Below are 18,948 nucleotides of genomic sequence, written 5' to 3' on the forward strand. Positions count from 1 at the left end.
TAATCCATAACAATAAGTGCCAAAGCAGTCCCTTGATGGACACAATGAGCTCAATTATGGTATAGGCTTAAATTCTCATTTTCATCCATCACAACATTTTTAGAATGTTTTGTGGACAGAGTGAAATAATATACGTGCGGTTGGCTCCAACTTAAAAAATTAGTTTATTTTATTATTTAATTTATTTTTATTGTTATTTACGAGACTCATGACACTTTTTGGTATTATTAATGGATCCTACTATACTATTTTAGCTAACTTTTATATTTATTTATAATACTTTTAACAAAAAAAATTTTAATTTCAGCAAAATAAGCGGATCTTAAACCATTCTAAAAATGAAAAATTCTTACTAAAAAGGTCGGCACACAGTTTCTTTATATCAAGTAAAAAAAAGAAAAAAAAAATATTTTCCACAAAAAAAACGAGTTTCAAAAAAGGAAAAAACAGAGGAGTCAAACCAGCCAAGGCAGGCAGCTGGCACCAGGAAGAGAGAAAAAGAAAAAGAGGAGATACTAAAATTGTGTGAGAATCGGACGCGAGAGTCGGACGCGGGGTTGGGTTTCCTTTCCTCCTTTAGTTCTTTCTTCACTGACCGCCAAAGACTGTAATCAAAATTCCTCTCTCACAATTACTAGCATATTATATAAACAAACACAACCTCTCAATCCTCTTCTCTCTTTCTGTTTTGTCTCTCCAATTTTCATCATTTCTTTGTTGTAATTGGAGAGACACACACTGTGACCCACAAAACCAAAAAAAAAAAAAACACACACACACACACACACACTGATTGGGGGATGATGCATAGGCCAAACGATCATCGCTCAAGATCTGCAAAGCCGCTCACCATTCATGGCTACGCTCAGTCTGGTGACCTTCTTGGCTTTCAGAGGCTACTCCGTGACAACCCCTCTCTTCTCAACGACACAAACCCCGTTGTAAGATCACCCTTCTCTTCCTTCTTCGTTTTTGTTTTTGGGTCTATGTGTTTCTTTAAGTTTGTGGGTGAATTGGGTTGTGATAATTGTATTGTATCAATTAATTTGGAGTTTGAAAAGTTTGAACTTTGGTGGGTTAGGCAAGGCATGTATTTTTGTTGTATTAGTTTATCAAGGCAATCCAGAATGTCATTGTCCGAGTCCAGACAAAAAAAAAGCATTGTTCTTTTTATTATTATTGTCTTTTTTTTGGTGATTTGGAAATGTATTTGGTAGGGTCTATGTAGATGTAATTTAGTTAAATATAGAGAAGTCATAAGCAGCCCCAAATGATGTTTTAATGAGATCCAAGGACAGAGATGGAGATGGAGATTGATATAGCTTGTTCACAGTTGGGTTACTGGTTAATGAATTTTCTATCAGTGTGCATTAAGGATTGCATTGAGTCTTTGCTCTTTTTAATCACACATTAGTTATGAGGGATCTAATTAGTTAACTTCACAACGAGCTTGCATAATGTGTGTCATGTAGTGATAAAATGGACTTGGTTTAATTAGACTAGAGAAGTTATCATTGCTGAATAGGGGTATATGGATATAAAGAATGAGAATGATCTAGAGTAGGTAGGATGAACACGGATCATATGAGTAGTAACTTCAGATAACGTAGGTGTGGAATTGATAAATAGTGGGTATGAGCTATGAGCTATCATATTTTGTTAGGCTTTTTCTTTTTGTTTATATTTGCATCTAGTTTTAAATAATATATCAAGGACTATGCTTTATCATGAATTTTGTGCATTCCTGAATCCGCATGTTTTACACAGTTGTTTAATCTTCTTTTTATGCATCCTTTTATTTTATTTATTTTTGGCTTGATTGCAGATGGCACAGACACCACTTCATGTTTCTGCTGGTTACAACAGGGCTGAGATAGTTCAATTTCTTCTTGATTGGCAAGGGCCAGGAAAGGTCGAGTTGGAAGCCAAGAACATGGTAGGTAGATTCATTGTAATTATTTTCCTTTGGCAAAAATTTGGATGATCTAGATCATTATGATGCTTGGATTTTTTTTGAGCTTATTCTCATGGACTTGTTGTGCTTTGCAGTACGGAGAAACTCCATTGCACATGGCAGCAAAGAATGGGTGCAGTGATGCTGCACGGTTGCTTCTAGCTCATGGTGCTCTTATTGAATCCAAAGCAAATGTGCATTTTCTTCTCAACTTATGATTTATTTTTAAAGAGTTTGAGTTAACACAAGGGTTTGAAAGTGTTCTTATGTCTTCTTTTCCTGTCTTATTGATGCAGAATGGAATGACACCATTACACCTTGCTGTTTGGTATTCACTTCGAGCTGAAGACTGCTCTACTGTCAAGACATTGCTTGAGTACAATGCTGACTGTAGTGCTAAGGATAATGTACTGTGGGTTACAATTGCATGCCATATTTGCATTTTAGTAAAAAAATTATACTGTAGTAAATTGTAATACTTTGGATTGCAGGAGGGCATGACACCTCTGAATCATCTTGCACAAGGCCCTGGTAGTGAAAAGTTGCAGAAACTATTGCACTGGCATCTTGAAGAGCAGCGAAAGAGAAAAGCAATTGAAGCATGCAGTGAAACTAAAGCTAAGATGGATGAACTTGAAAATGAAATATCAAATGTAGTAGGTTTGCATGAGCTCAAAGTACAACTACGTAAATGGGCAAAGGGGATGCTTTTGGATGAGAGGCGTAGGGCCCTTGGGCTGAAAGTTGGCGCTAGAAGATCCCCACATATGGCGTTCCTTGGCAATCCTGGAACAGGTAATTTCTAGAAAGATTGTTTCTGGCCCATAATGATATTTCTACATTTGCTGTCAACACTGCTAATTTCTGTTTATTTTGCTATACTATGCTTTCTGTATTTTGAAGACAATCTCATCTTAATGGGTGAGTAACCTCCCTTGAACTTTGCGGAAATGTTATAAACCTCCTATTTTCAAAAATCACACTTAGCCCCCTTGAGGTTACTAATTTTATTTTAGTTCTCTGGATTTTCCTGATCATATAACCAACCTAGTTAGTAAATACTATATGATGAGATTTTAATTTGAACAAAGTGTATTTTGACTTAATTTGTAATGGCACATAAATGATCATAGGGGTTATCCGTTATAATATATCAAAACCTCAAGGGGTGGAGTGTTGTTTATGAAAATAGGAGGTTTATGATGTTTCCTCAAATCTCAATGGTGGTTAGTATAATTCACCCTATTATAAATTAACATTATAAAAATGTAAAACATGTGTTTTTTTGGCATGGTATTTTTATTGTGTATAATCATTAGATTTTCTATGTACAATGTGAATATCTTGAGTTGATTTGATAAAAAGCCTTATCCAAACTATTTGGGATCAACTAAGTTTCCTCCCTCTCCAGTCTCCCCTACCCCACCCCCCCAAACCAAAAAAAAGGGACATACTTTAGGAAGGGGCTTGCTGGTCGTTAATTATGTTATTGAATATGTTTGTGTACTTTATGTCTATCCATGTATTTGATGCTCATTTTCTTCTGAAACCTGGAATATTTTCATATTCCAAGGGATTTTAACTGCTGCTTTTTACCACGCCACTTTCATTGATTGTATCAAGAGATTACTCTGTTCTATCTTGTTTAATTAACTGGAAAAACGTGATTATTATTACATTCAACAGGTAAGACTATGGTAGCTCGAATCCTTGGAAAATTACTCCATATGGTGGGAATTTTACCGACTGACAAGGTAACAGAAGTACAGCGGACTGATTTGGTTGGAGAATTTGTTGGTCATACTGGGCCAAAAACTAGGAGGAAGGTACTCCACTGGGCTTTAAAAAATGTTGTTGTTATGTTTCTCCATTTATTTTATTTTATTTTATAAATAAATGGGTAGGGAGAAGTATAAGCGCTTTACTGTAACAAGCTAATAATATAACACCATGTACAGATTAAAGACGCAGAGGGAGGAATTCTTTTTGTGGATGAAGCATATCGACTGATACCTATGCAGAAGGCAGATGATAAGGACTATGGATTGGAAGCCTTAGAAGAGATCATGTCTGTCATGGACAGTGGAAAAGTCGTGGTCATCTTTGCTGGGTATAGCGAACCGATGAAGCGTGTCATTGCTTCTAATGAAGGCTTCTGCAGACGGGTGACTAAATTTTTCTATTTTAACGACTTCAGTTCAGAAGAATTAGCCAAGATTCTCCATATCAAGATGAATAATCAAGCAGAGGAGAGCTCATTGTATGGATTTAAGTTACACCCTTCTTGTACTGAAGAAGCTGTGGCAGCACTGATAGAGAGTGAAACAACGGAAAAGCAGCGTAAGGAGTTGAATGGTGGTTTAGTGGATCCAATGCTAGTTAATGCTAGAGAGAATTTGGACCTGAGGCTCTCTTTTGATTGTATAGACACAGATGAAATTCAGACTATTACCCTAGAAGATTTAGAAGCTGGTCTACATCTCTTATCACGAATGTCATAGTCTTGGATAAACTATGACACGAACTCAGCAAGCATTCTTTTGGCAGCCTATTAGGACTTCTTCAAATTGAATTAGGAAGATTTTATCCATACGCCTTTCCCTTATTTGCACCATCTTGTAAGGATTAGCTGCAGTTACTGTCAACGATGTTGAAACAGGCATGAGTAGCACTGATAGCTGGTGGGCCTATTTCCAATGAATTGGTTTAATATCCTTTTCTCTGTAATTGAAAACTTCACGTCATCTATCAATGATGCTTGAAATCTTTGCTGGGTGGGTTCTATTAAATTCATTATTTTGATTGATTTATTTGTGTCAATAAAATTCTTTAAAGGATCCATTTTTTCTTGTTATTTGATGGATATCTAAATTCACATTGTTCTTTGTATTGTTCAGCCAAACAATAAGACATTGCACAATTGCATGCATTTAGATCTTTTTCATTTGTTTACCACTTTCTTTCTTTTCTAATTTTCTCTTCATAGCTGGTTTTGTGCACTTAAAGTCACAGGGAATGAAGTATGAACAGTTGGCGCAGTTGTTTGTTACTTCAATATAGCAGTCATATATGTTCAAAATATGCTTGTGGGAGATCTAAAATTTTCTCTATTCGTTCAGCCAAATTAATCAGATGAAAAGCTTAGAAGTGTAACTTATGATTTAGGCACCTGAATTTATATTAAAGTTTAATTTCTCCTTTTAAACTGCCAGTTTAATTGAGATGTTTTGAAAATAGTTCTCATTACCTTCTTCTCAAAAAAAGAAAATGGCTCAATTTTGCCATTAACCTCAAATTCCTTTTAAAGTTTGAGTGATTTTTTGTGAAATTTTTTTATAAAAAATCGACTCATTTAAATTGTAAATGGTTTTGATCCTCTGTAATGTAACACCCAAGAGTTTGTAAGATATTAGTATATAATTTTGCCTTCGAATAATGTATTATAAGTTTCTCAAAAAAAGAAAAAAGAATAATGTATTATAAGTGATAGCAAGGATAATAATACATAGTCTTCAAAACTTTTTTTTTTTGGAGAAGAAAGAAGTCTTTCAAAACTTTAATTATTAAAAAAATTGATAAAATTAATAATTCATTACTGAAATAAAATTCAGACTCATTGTTTTGTTTAAGAGAAAAAAACAAATAAACATCTACATGACAACATTGAATCATTGGTGTAGTGCAAAAAGCATCGAGTCAAGTCCTTGTCCCAATAATTGAAAATCAAATGTTCAAAGTTCATACTTCAAAGCCTTGCGACCTTTGCGTGCAAGCCAGAACTTTTTCAACAACGTATTTTTCTTTGGTCTCGTTTTTTTTTTTTTTTTTTTTTTTTTTTTTTTTTTTTGGTTAAAAGGAAATATATATAAAACTAAAAAGCCAAGATGGCTAAGTTGTCAACAAGTTTGGGTCTCGTTAATGTGTGCACTAAGTGCACACAATAAACTATTCATTTTTAAAAATATTTTCTTGAGAATTAAAAAAGCTGTCAATGCTTTTTCAAATCCCGAGAATTTTTTTTCTAAAAATGAAAATTATTGTATGCTCTTAGGGCATACATTAGCAAAATCCTTTTACTTTAGGTCCGTTTGTTTTGGTGGTAAATGATTTCAGGAAATCATTTACCACCTGACCCATGTGTTTGGAATGCAAAGGAAAATCCAATTTCCAGAAAATATGCCTTATCTTTGACCAAATTTTCACTTTTGACCCGGAAATGGTTTTACGCTTCTATTTTACCTTCAAACCATTTCCAGATCTCACACAATAACACAGACACAACAACGCAGAAAAGAAAAGAGAGCCGCTGCACTTGAGTGAGAACGAAAACCAGCAACAAAACGAACAACAGCCAAGAACGCAAAAAAAAAGAAAGAGAAACCCAGAACGCAGCAGTCCGATCCACAAAAAAAAAAAAGAGAAACCCAGAACAACCTCCGATCCACCAAAAAAAAAGAGAAACCCAGAACGCAGCAAGAACCCAGCAAGAACGCAGTCCGATCCAGTCCTAGAACCCAGTCCGATCCAGTCGCAGAACCCAGTCCGATCGACGCAGTCCGATCCACTCCAAGAACCCAGTCCGATCCGATTCAGTCCCAGAACCTAGTCCGATCCACGCAGTGAGAAAGAAGCTCCGATTGCTTTGCCTCCACGCATCGAGCTCCAGATCGCTCTGCCTCCACGCATCGATCGAGCTCCGATCGAGCTCCAGATCGCTCCGATCGCTCTGCCTCCACGCATCGATCGAGCTCCAGATTGTTGTTGTTGTTGTTGTTTTTTTTTTGGATGAACGGATTGTTGTTGCCGAAATTTATTGTGGTTGTTGTTGTTGTGTTGTGTTGTGTTGTTGCTGGAATTTGTTGTTGAATTGGGTGTGATGTTGAAATTTTTTGTAATAAAATTTGTTTGGATGTTGAGAAAATGTGAAATTTTTTTGGAAAATAGCATTTTTAGAATACATCCAAACACATGAAAATATTTTCCACAACAATTTTCATAATTCAACCAAACACTTAAAAATATTTTTCTTTTTCGAAAAATAGCATTTCTGAAAAATATGTATTTTCCAGAAAACGTTTTACACGAAACAAACACAGCCTTTATAGTAAAACATGAAGGAAAAAAAAAATCTGTATATAATGAAAAATATTAAACCTCAAAGAAAAAGGACCATAAAGGTATAATTATTAATTATATCAGTTTCTCAAAAAATAAAAATAAAAAATAAAAAACTAGTCTTATTACATGCGCTTTGCACTTGCGATTATGTTCTTTTTTTTATTTTGAGTTTGATGAGACTGACAAACTCACCTCCCTTAGACGAGCTCATCAAATATACCTGTCCACCTTGGTAGGACACAGACGAACATAGGACAACCATTAATGAGAGCATTAAATAGCTTGGATAGTTACTAAACAATTAATAGACCGCTAGAGTTTCATCAAAACTCATATTCATGAGTCCTAAGGCATTACAAAAAGGGCACTAAAAGCCACATTAAGGCCCCAACAACTAGGAACCATGAAGTTGTATATATACACACTGATCAGAGATAAACCAGGTACATGGACTCACCTAAAAGTATTTATAAATGCCTTGATATTTAGTACTCTCTCTTTATTCTCTAAAAACTTCTATATACTGACTTTGGCATTGAAGGTATGATGGCAGGCATCACACCGGTGACTATCTTAAGGGAGCCATTGTCTCACATTTGCAGAGATAGCTTCGAGGACCCAGCTTCATCTGGACAAACCTACAAGACTAACGATTTGCACTTCATCAAAGTTTAATATAGTTTTTTAATTTGAATTTATCAATTGTTAGCGAGGTTACATAGAAAGAGATTTTTTTTAAAACTAAAATTTAGGATTTGAAATAGAGTAAATTGCTCCGTTTAATGTGTGTTAGTTTTTAGGAAAAAGGGTATCAATCGTGCATGAGATATGTTTAGATTGTGCTAATTTTTAAGAAAAAAATTTCTTTGGTAGCTCTTTTTTTTTTAAATTTTATTAAATTATAATTTTAACCAAATTTTTTATTTTTTTAAGAATAAAAATTATCTAATTTATTAAATTAGAAGTATTTTTGACATTTTTTTAAATGATAACTACGTTTCTTAAAGATACCATACAAGTATAAAAGTATTATTGTATGGTACACAAACTGTAATAACCGAAATAACCAGAACCAGAACCATACTCTCGCTGGAAAATCCTTCATTCTCTAGTTATCCAAACATCCCCAAAACACACACACACACACACACGCACAGTCTCTCTCTATCTGCGGAGAGAAGTATGGTCTCAGGCTCTTTGTCAATACTCTCTTCCACATCTTCATTTCTATACAATTCTAACACCGATACAGCTTCCACTTCCATATCCACTAAACCCAGACCCAGACCCTTCAACTCCATCAAACGCAGCCTTGGCTTCCCCAAACCTCTCAATTTGGCAATCCCCAGAGCTTCGTTGAAACAGCTTATCGAAGATGGCTCTGCAGAGCAGTTTTTGCAGAACAATTCCATTGCAGACTTCATGAGGTTCAAGAAGGGTGATGGTGATGTTGATGGAGGAGGCACTGCGGAGTTACAGACTGCTGTGGTCAGCTACAGAAAGAAGTTTCCTTGGTCCCTTTTGCGCCCTTTTCTTCAGGTATATACAATTCAAGATTTTTTTTTTTTTTTTTTAAAATAAAAAATAAAAAATTCACTTCAAGTGGGTGTGTTTGTTTCTTATCTGGGTTGTTTTTTTGACTCTGAGATTCTTGTTCTTTTTGTGGTCTAGGTTGATTTGGTTTCGACGATTCACATTGCGGATAAAGAGTATGTCTATTTGTTTTTATAGAGTTTCAATTACTATTGTTCTAAAGTCTTGGTTTGTAGCTTGATTTGTATTTGTTGGTAATGTATGCTATTGGTTGTGTGTTGGTATTATGAGATAGGTATAGGATATTTGGAAACAAAAGTGGCAAAAAATTAGGGTGGTGGTGACATAAGAACGTGGTGAATTCTTATAAAGATAGGTTGGTTGAATCTGAAACATGTAGTCTGAGACTGTGAGTAACACGTTTAGACCCCGGTTTTACGGTCTATGTCAATTTTAAGCTAATACTAGAATTTAAGCCCAATTGTTAATGTAATTAAACAATTTACATATGCATGGATAGATAAACAAAAACAAAATCCCAATCAACAATCAGGCACCCACAAGAACACTGAAGTGTTTAAGGAGGGGAAAAACCCAAGAACCAAGTTAAAATAAAATCTCCGGGACCCATAGCACCAAAAGATCCACTAATCACGAATAGTTGCAGCAGATATCACTTACAAAATTCTTAAAGCTAAGTAATGGCTATGTACTTGAGACTCTAGCTCCTGTTAGCAACCGATTCTTCGGATCCTTTCTTCTTGATTATCACCAGATCTGCAAGTTTATCTGCCATCCGCAAGATCAGGTCTCCTTGGTCACTCCAAGGCCTCTTGGAGATTTGGGATTGTTATCAAATAATTCCTAGCACCTGCAAACACTCAAGACTCTGAAGGTTACTTTGTGTGTGATGGATTTAATCTGCTCTCACAGTAATTGACAATTGGAGAGGGAGAAGGTAGAGAGATGAAAAGGGTTGTAGTTCTAGAGCCCTTGGGTTCTCTCTAGCCCTTCAATATGGGATTGGGTGTTGAATTTTGTTGGAAAAGAGAGATGTATAGTGAGGCTGCTGGAATAGCAGAGCAATTTGTAACTGAATTCTCTCAAGTTTTATGATTTTCTTACAATCGAGAGAGATGTGAGTGAGGGGAGAACTAGCTGTCAAACTGAAATTCAAGCTTCTTATTTCCTCTCTTAATTTACTTGCCACATTGAATTTCAGTCGAATGAAATTCCTTAGCTTCCAACTTCAATTTCCAGCATTTGGCCTCACAAACCCAATACAAATTAAAACCCACAATAATGCATGAGTAGAATGTAAAATTGAAATTTGAATTACATCCAACACGGGATTTGCCAACACACTAAGGGTCCTAACATAGTCTAATGAGGAGGAAGGATATGATGAAATTTTTATTATTTGAAAGTGCCTTCCACTAAAAGCGACAAGTCACGGATTCAAGTCTGGGAATCAGCCTCTCCAAAAAATATTAGGAGTAAGGTTGCCTACCGTTACTTCTCTCAGGTCCCACAAAAGTGGAAGTTTTGTGCATTGGGTATATATATAGCGGAAATTGCTTTTTTTTTTTTTTTTTTGGGTGGTTGTGAAGACCTTTTATGAAATAAACTCTACATCAAGATTAGTAGGCATTAGATGTAAGCTTGGTTTATCATGTTGCATAGGGTAAATTAAACAATTACAATATGTACAGGGATTGAGTAGTTGTATCAACTTTTCAAGCCTAAAAATTAGATTAAAGAAGTGGACAGAGAGTGTGGTTGAAGGATATTGATGAAGAGTTAGACTACAAGGAAAATCTGCATTGTGGAGACTCTTCGGACATCTATGTTTGAGAGAGCAAAGGTAAATGAGGTACCGTGGCACTCATATGGATTGATAAGGGTGACATCTTGATAGTACAAGGTGTAAGTATGAGAAGGGATGGCAGAATGTTTGCACTGGTTAATTAAGTTATTTAGTGGTTTTTGGAATATGTGAAAGGTGATTATGTTCAAAGCAGTGTAATGTTGGGCTATTAAAAAGCAACATGTTCATAAAATATGTGTACTTGAAATGAGGATTTTAAGATGGATAAGTGGAAAAACAAGGAAAGATAGGATAGGAAATGAAGAATTTTGTTTACATCTATGGATGGCTTCTATTGATTAAAAAAAAAAATGAGGAATTGTAGCTTGAGGTGATTTGGTTATGTGCAAAGGAGAACTAATGCACCAATGAGGAAGAGTAATTTGATTTAAGTTAAGGAAACAAAAAGAGGTAGAAGAAGACCTAAAATAGCATTAGTAGTAGTAAAAAAGGTATGTTAATTAAGGTAGGTGATTGAGAGTAGGATTTTAGATGGGATAAAATGGTGGAGAAGAATACTTGTGGTTGACCCTATTAATTTGTTGAGGATCCTAGCTCATCCCGAAAGTGTTAGAACTAAGGTTTCGTAGTTGTTGTTGTTTAGTTATAAAATCCACATCTGAATATAAAAATATATTAAATCTGGATCATTTCTCTATAACATTGTGGCATGGAGAGATGGAACAAGTGGCCAAAACAATGTGTTAAGTGCTGAATTTCTGTGTGCTCATTTGCCTGTAGAACTTTGGCTTATTATACTTTCTCATGAGAAGAGACGTGGAAATGGGATGGTGGGGTTTATAAATTAGGACATTTGATTCCTCCCTCAATTTAAGCTTAGAATTGGAGTTTAGGGTTTAAGTGTCTTTGTTTCTTGCTGAATTGACTTGTGAGTTGAGAGTGTTCTCTTTGGTTAGCAATTAAAAATTTGAGGCTACTAATTATTTTACCTTGTTTTCTTTACTTATTACTTGATGTTCCACTGTATAGCCTTATGGCTAAAATTTTGAGCTTAATGAGTATTAAATTCATAGGAAGGGGATTTATATGTGTTTTTTTTTTTGTGGTGATTTAGGGAAAGATGATACATTCTTGACTTTATGTTCAAGCCCTTTCTGAGTTATTTTTATGACTCACTCCCTTGAATAGTAATTACTTGCTGTTTTGTTGACCTTTTTTCTTACTGAAGTATATTTTCCGTAATAATATCAATTCAAATGATTCTGAACCATATGTGCAGATATTTTGCAACCCTCCAGAAGGAACTTGAACCATATGACTGTGTCCTCTATGAAATGGTGGCTAGCAGAGAGAGTTTAGAAAATAGAAGAAATGCCACTGCTACAAAAAGACTTAAAGGCTCACGCTCACGAGGTTTTAACATCCTGGGATGCATCCAGCGACAGATGGCTCGAGTTCTTATGCTTGATTTCCAATTAGACTGTCTAGATTACCAGGCTGAGAATTGGTACCATGCAGATCTTGACTATGAGACCTTCAAATTACTTCAGGTCTGTTCTTTTATCTCCTCTGCTTAAACTGGTCATGTCAACTAGTAATATTAGCCAATGAACTATAGTTCAAATGGTACCTCCTCTTGTAAGAGCAAGGTGGTTGTGGGTTCAAGATTCATTGGGAATGCAAATATGACTACCAATAAAAAAAGTAATATTATTATGGTGGTCATTGAAGTGATTGACATTTTCTTGCTGTTGGCCTCTAGTTCAAATGGGACCTTCTCCTATAAAAATGGGTGGAGGGTGAGGTAATGGGTTCAAAATTCACTAGATGTGTTATAACTTATCTATATAAAAAAAGGTAATTTATACTTTAAAAAAAAAAGAAGAAGTAATTTACATGTGCCTTGACTTAATTTATTCCATTCTTCAGTGAAATTTTACAAGCGGGCTAGGTGGTCTAGAGATGCTTTATTACTAGGCGGGTGGTGCTCTTTTCAAGTACGGACATGGATTTATCTCCAACTGCATGTCACACTGTTTTTTTCTTTCATTAAAAGCTTTTCTTCTCTTTCAAAGTCTCAGTATCTGTCTGGATGCATCCCTGCTGTTGTGCTTGCCCTATAACTTGTAGTGGTGGCCTTTTATATATTTGTATATAATAATATTGTACTCTGTGTATGCGTGTTTTTTTTCTTCCTGTGGTTCAAAATTGAAAGTCCACCATATTTCTTAATAACTTGTGATCTCTGCATCTAATGCCATCCTATCATTTCTTTTCAGATTGAAAAAGGTGAAAGTTTTTTTACTTTTGCGAGAGATATGACTCTTCGATCAACAAAAGCTATGGTGCAGCCCCCTTCAATTCCAGAAGACCTTGATCCTTGGAGAACCAAGCTTCTATGGGCTTCACGCGTGCTTCCTATGCCACTTGTTGGCCTTCTCATTATTGGAAGTGTTTGTGATACGGGAAGCCAGGCATCAGAATATCCAGAACTGGAAGCCTTGTCTAGGCTTGATCTTGGTGCTGCAATGAAGGTCTTCTTGGCAAAGCGACTAACATCTGAGTAAGTACTATGTATTTACCAGCTTCTTTCTTTAATTTCTCTATATATCCTTCTACATTTTAATTTCATTTGATTCAGGCAGTGATAGTTAATGTTTGATATAATGCTCAACTGATATTTTACTTTTAGAGTTTTGTATTATTACCTTTATTACCTAGTTCTTTGTCATGTAGTTCACATAACTATTAATTTAATTATCTTGGGAATCCAGTGAGAAACCAAGAAAGTATATGACATCAATCTCCAAGTGTTTAATTTTTAGATTTGTAAAGAAAAGGCAGCCCCACCTGGTGCCCTTTGGCAGAGAATTGGGGTGGATCATCTAGTTGCATCTTTATTTAGATAAGGGTAAAACTTAGGTATAGTTTTTTAGGTGTTGTATCTGATGCCACAGGATTATTTATTTGTGTGTGTGTGTGTGTGTGCGCTTGGGGTTGTGAAGGTTTACACAGGTGACAGCAGACGTAGAGGAGGGATCTGTTATTATTGGTGAGAGGAACAGAGCTGCGTTAGAGGCACTTAGAAGAGCAATGGATGAGGGCAATAATAGGATTGCCATACTGTATGGGGGTGGCCACATGCCAGACTTAGGGAGAAGATTACGAGAGGAGTTTGACCTAATCCCTAACCGAGTGCAGTGGATAACAGCTTGGTCTATAAGGAATCGGATTCTAAATAGCAATTCCCTTCCATTTCTTAAGACACTGGCCAAAGTCTCAGGTTGGCCACTAAATCGCTACCAGACATTGGCACTGCTCATCTTTTCCTCAGTGCTGGCAATAGATCTTTGGTTTTGGGAGCTCTTTTTCGGCAATGTAGTTAACTGGATCTCGCAACTTGTATCTGAAGTTTTTCAATATGTTGATAATGCACAGGTGATGTGATAATTGTAACTCATGCATTTACTACTAGACATTCTTTATAAGCTTGTGTAAATATTTAAACTTGTCTGATTAATAGATAGTAAATCACTTGGTCAGTCCAAATATTAAGTATGATTTTTGATTGACGAAGTTTTATTGGACATCACTGTGGTAGAACATCAGCCTTACACTAGTTCAGTGTGTCTTTTCTTTGCATAACATTTGGTTACTTCTAATTGGATATAGCTAGAATTAATAGTTGTTGCTTTCTTGCTAAAATTATCATAGGAATATGTTCGTTGGCCATCTCCCTCTTTTCTTTTCCTTTTTTTTTTTCTCCCTAAATACAATTTAGGGTTGTAGTTTATAGAAGTGAATCAGTGTGTTAGTCAACTGTCTGAAAGTATGTAGTAGAGCATGAAGTAAGTACTAAGTAGAGCCATGAGGGGAAGTGCATGAAAACTATTAGGATGTGGAGTCAATCGGGCCATCAGGGGGTGTCTCAACATGCCAACACCACCCTCCTAAGTAGGAAAAAGGATCCTGGATACCTGCTGCATGTATCTGAAAAACTGGATAGCATCCTCCTAAGTAGACAAGCATTGCCTAATTGAACCTTTTGCCTTGAATGTAACCCAGAAGGAATACCATGAATAAAGAGCTATTATAAGTTATAACCTTTAATTAATCCAACAATTATCTCATACATTGGTATATGTATCTTTCCTCTTACAATGTGTGAACCCCATAATTGTGTGAAACCCATATGCTGTGAGATGGTGATGCACATAACCGATGCATGAGATACTCTCTCTAGTTAATGATCCCTATTCTTTAACTGAAGTCTTTCAAATGAAGTTGTACAGCACGAAGTGGAGGCATTCTTGTGTCACATTTAGGATGAATAAAGCCACTTTAATGGTCTATTTGGATTGAGGGGAAGTAGAGTAGAGAAAAGTAAATTTGGCTCAAAATAAGTTTATTTTCAGTCAACTTTACTTTACTTCTCTCCACTCTCCCTCCTTTCACTCTCAATCCAAACGGGCCCTAAAGGCAGAGACTGTAGCAAGATTAATGCATCTAGGAATGACAACATCGCTCAAATGCCTAGAAATGCATACATCGAATCAATATATTTAAAATACAAGATTCATTCATTCATCTTGAATTGATACACAAATATTGAAATAAAGTGCGATTCTTGCTAAACAAACATCACAACCATAGCGAGACTTCAGTCCTCAGTAGAACTAAAACAATAAATTCCAACCTACAAACAACAACCTATGAAAACTTAAGACGAGGCTGATGCTCCCTTCTTCCTCGGGCCTGCCTGAGTACCCATACCCCAAAAAAAAAAAAAAATGTTGAAAAACACATAAGCCAATGAAAACTGTATCAATCCAAGGGTGTTAGACACATGAAGGACCCGACTCAGTAAATCCAACTTGGAACTAGTTTTTGGTTTGTTTTATATGAAAAACTATCAAATTTAGAACTAATTATTCCGTAAATCGCAAAAATTACCAAACTAGAGAAATAAATACTTATAAAACGAATAAAACTAGTTATTATAGGGGCTGAGTTGAGTTCATGAGTTAATCACTTACCAGGCAAGCCCAAAAAAACACTAACTGTAAAAGAATATTTGAATTATATTTGTTAGAATATAATTATGTAGATAATAATGATTTTGTAAAAATACCATAGACTTGGACTATAGCTAGTAGCTACTACTCATCAAAAAAAAAATTTTTTTTTTTTTTGCTACTGTGGTTGTATTTATATATATATATATATATATTGAGTTCAGTTCATTATAATACAGTAACGTCCTTCCTCTGTTTTATGTAATACTAATAAATTTTTTTGATTTGTTTGCAAAGGGTTTTTAATTTATGGTGTCCGCTCTTAATAATAGCTTTTTATTATCAGACCAAGACATAATCGGTTTTTGATGTAGGTAGGGATTGAATTCGAAATCTCTTATTTCCACTAAATAATACTCTCTCTGTCCCAATTTGTTTGTCATGTTTGAAAAGTTAAACTTTTTAAGAGAACATCATTTATTGTCTTGTTTATCTCATTAAAATGTATAAGTTTACAAAACTACTCTTAAATAAATTTATCAGTTTTTTTTTTTTTTTTAAAGAGTCATTCTTATGAGACAACTAAAAATGTGTTCTAATTAGATTGATTTTTTAAATATTTGTTGGTTTTCTTTTCAAATAGTTTTGAAAATAAAGCAAGGGTATATTAGGAACATTAGTAAATTAATGATTTTTATTTTTAGAAACAAGACAATATTTTGGGACATCTTAATATGGAATAGAGGACAAACAAATTAGGATGGATGGAGTAATATAAAAGGTCATGCTAACGGGTGCTCTTTAGGGTAATGGTTAATAATTAATTTTAGAAAAATTTTAACAACACTTATATATATATATATATAATTTTTTTTTGATATAAGATAGAAATTCTATTTTAGCCTAATCTAAGTGTATATGTATGTGAAGTTCCTTCTTGGAGACTTGAATTCCAGCCCTTACCCCTCACACCTCACAAACACTTATACTTGTGGAGTGACCATCATATCAAGGATGTGCAGTGGTGACAACACTTTTATAGAAAATGAAAAAAACTATAAAATCATTAATTATTTTTTTTCTTTTTTCATCAAAATTTTATTTAAATAAATTATTAACTATTGACCTAAAAGTATTCGTTAGCATTTTTCTAATACAAAAGACAAGAAGTAAAAGTGTGTACATTACATTGGTTAGTAAATATATTTATTACCTTGTCTGAAGTTGTGCTTGAAGCGGACAGCAACGTAACGCAAATACCTCTTTCTACCGGTTCCAGTAGTCTTCCTCCGGATTGCCTTCTCACTCCAATTGTCTAATTAAAAAAAAAAATGGCATTGAATTTGTAACAAACACTCCATCAGTCAAGTTACTTAATGAATTTGCAACAAATATCATTGAATTTGCCCCAGTGATATTTTCATTGATGAGCATTGAGCAAATATAAAGTAGTTTCTGCAGAGTATGTTGTTGTGATTGCAGAGACCTTTAAAGATTTTATTTTTTATTTTTTGCTCTCAACTCTGGCTCATGACGGTGCGAGCTGCATGGGACGTGTTTTTAATCTTTTTCAAGCGGTGTGTTTTCTTTACTAAACTACCCTTAACCTCCTCAGGAATTACAGCGAGAGAACCGCTATTAATATTGCTTATTATCTATACTGCTATTTAAAGGGCTGCACCTGTTTAGACTGGATTTTTTTTGTTCCAAAATACCCTTATTTCTCTAGGTTTAAGTACAAATAAAACTAAAGGATAATTTGGTAAAATATGTCTAACTTGCACTAAAATATGTCTAACCCTTATTATCTATACTACTATTTAAAGGGCTGCACCTGTTTAGACTGGATTTTTTTTGTTCCAAAATACTCTTATTTTCCTAGGTTTAAGTACAAATAAAACTAAGTGGGTTCCAGTTAGTTTAACTGGTAAAGTCTTTGATAATTGTATAAGAGATCTGGGGTTCAATCCCCGCCTACACCAAAAACTGATTGGTGTCTTGGTCTGATGATACAGATCTATATCATCAGGAGCGGACGCCATAGGTTGAAACTCTCTAAAAAAAAAAAGTACAAATAAAACTAAAGGATAATTTGGTAAAATATGTCTAACTTGTACTAAAATATTGCCTATAAAATAGGAACACTCTCTCCCTAACCCACTTTTATTGTTTTTTTTTTTTTTGAAATACATTATTATTATTTAAAAGGAAAAAAACACCCCACATACTGATAGTTAAAAAAAAAAAAAAGACGTACTAATAAAAAAAAAAAACACTTTTTTTTGAAATACTTTATTACTATTATTTAAAAAAAAAAAAAACCCACGTACTGATAGTTAAAAAAAATAACACACGTAAAATGTGGGTGTTCAAATACATCTACAGTTATTGCCCAAAAAAAAAAAAAAAGTCATACACCCATAACAAATTTAAATCTCCCCAACAGTTATAATGTTATCAAATTACTTCCCATCTCTTCCATAAAAAAGAAAAAAAAAAACTCTCCATCTCCATCCTCAAGTCCCTACTTTTTATACTAAGAGGAACAATGGTAATAGGTGACTACATATTAGAGGAAGCCACTTAAAAAGGTATTTACTCATCATTTTCTTTCCATTCACGTTAGATAATTTAAGCTTTTATGTTTTTCAAATATCTGTCACCAAATTCTATTTAATACCATGGTTCTATAGCTTCTTTTGGAATTTGTTATTTACTGCATGTTAATTAAACTCAACAGCCATGAGACTTACATATTGGATGTGTAGTCAATAGCAAAAATGTAAGTATCTTTCATCCATTCATTATTTACTTTCTTGTATTTGGTTTATATTTCGTTTCCTTGCTTTGTTATCATTATCCTTTCTATACTATTATTTTGTCTTAAATATATATATATATATATATAATAACACTCTCACGTTTTTTTATATTCCTGTTATACTCACAGGGTTTTCTTATATTCCTGTTACACTCTCACGTTTCTTATATTCCTTTTTTTAAATTTTTTTATAACTACGTTTTTTATATTCGTGTCTTTTGTTCAAATATGAGTTCTTATCCTATTACACTCTCACGGTTCCTTTTTTATTTATTTTTTTATTTTTTATTATTATTATAATAACCACGCACTCCTAGATTTTTTTGTGAATGAAAAATGTAATAATTCTAAATTATAATAGATGTAAATTATTAACTTTTTTCCCCAAAAAATAGAAAAGCCTCTGAGCATGTGCGTGAGCGCGTGCTCAGAGGCTAGTTAATTATTATTATTTTGGGTAAAATTTGCTACACTCCAGTGTGTCAAGTGTTTTCAGTTAACTGAAAACGGGAGTTAAAATTGATGCCTAGAAAAACCTTTGTAGTATTGTCCTAAGAACATAAATTAATAAATAAATTACAAATTCATAATCTTCAAATTATCATTTGAATAATAACATTTCATAAAAATTAGATTTCATCATAAACCATAAATTAAATTAAGAGTATTACATTATTGG

At 34.3% G+C, this 18,948-nt stretch overlaps 2 protein-coding genes across 2 annotated transcripts; both read left to right on the top strand.

The window, feature by feature from the left end:
* The first annotated feature begins 469 nt into the window (after positions 1-469).
* LOC112028990 (ribulose bisphosphate carboxylase/oxygenase activase, chloroplastic) lies at positions 470-4,843 on the top strand. The gene is made up of 7 exons (XM_024061700.2): positions 470-941; positions 1,826-1,936; positions 2,050-2,148; positions 2,251-2,361; positions 2,446-2,749; positions 3,641-3,780; positions 3,913-4,843. The coding sequence occupies exons 1-7, from the start codon at positions 801-803 to the stop codon at positions 4,453-4,455; spliced, it is 1,449 nt and encodes a 482-aa protein (XP_023917468.1). The 5' UTR covers positions 470-800; the 3' UTR covers positions 4,456-4,843.
* A 3,273-nt stretch (positions 4,844-8,116) lies between these two features.
* Positions 8,117-13,982, top strand: LOC112026250 (uncharacterized). The gene is made up of 5 exons (XM_024058970.2): positions 8,117-8,611; positions 8,744-8,781; positions 11,713-11,983; positions 12,713-12,996; positions 13,439-13,982. Exons 1-5 carry the CDS (start codon positions 8,255-8,257, stop codon positions 13,878-13,880), a joined length of 1,392 nt encoding a protein of 463 aa, XP_023914738.1. The 5' UTR covers positions 8,117-8,254; the 3' UTR covers positions 13,881-13,982.
* The last annotated feature ends 4,966 nt before the right edge of the window (positions 13,983-18,948 follow it).

This window comes from Quercus suber, unplaced genomic scaffold, assembly GCF_002906115.3.
Source record: "Quercus suber isolate HL8 unplaced genomic scaffold, Cork oak 2.0 scaffold_98, whole genome shotgun sequence".
Taxonomy (NCBI): Eukaryota; Viridiplantae; Streptophyta; class Magnoliopsida; order Fagales; family Fagaceae; genus Quercus; species Quercus suber.

Bases quoted from the DNA above. Each gene is read 5' to 3' on its own strand.
- LOC112026250 (XM_024058970.2), top strand. From the start codon at position 8,255: ATGGTCTCAGGCTCTTTGTCAATACTCTCTTCCACATCTTCATTTCTA. The intron at 8,612-8,743 runs GTATATACAATT...TTTGTGGTCTAG, and splicing joins TTTTGCGCCCTTTTCTTCAG to GTTGATTTGGTTTCGACGAT. The intron at 11,984-12,712 runs GTCTGTTCTTTT...ATTTCTTTTCAG, and splicing joins AGACCTTCAAATTACTTCAG to ATTGAAAAAGGTGAAAGTTT.
- LOC112028990 (XM_024061700.2), top strand. From the start codon at position 801: ATGATGCATAGGCCAAACGATCATCGCTCAAGATCTGCAAAGCCGCTC. The intron at 942-1,825 runs GTAAGATCACCC...GCTTGATTGCAG, and splicing joins TCAACGACACAAACCCCGTT to ATGGCACAGACACCACTTCA. The intron at 3,781-3,912 runs GTACTCCACTGG...CACCATGTACAG, and splicing joins GGCCAAAAACTAGGAGGAAG to ATTAAAGACGCAGAGGGAGG.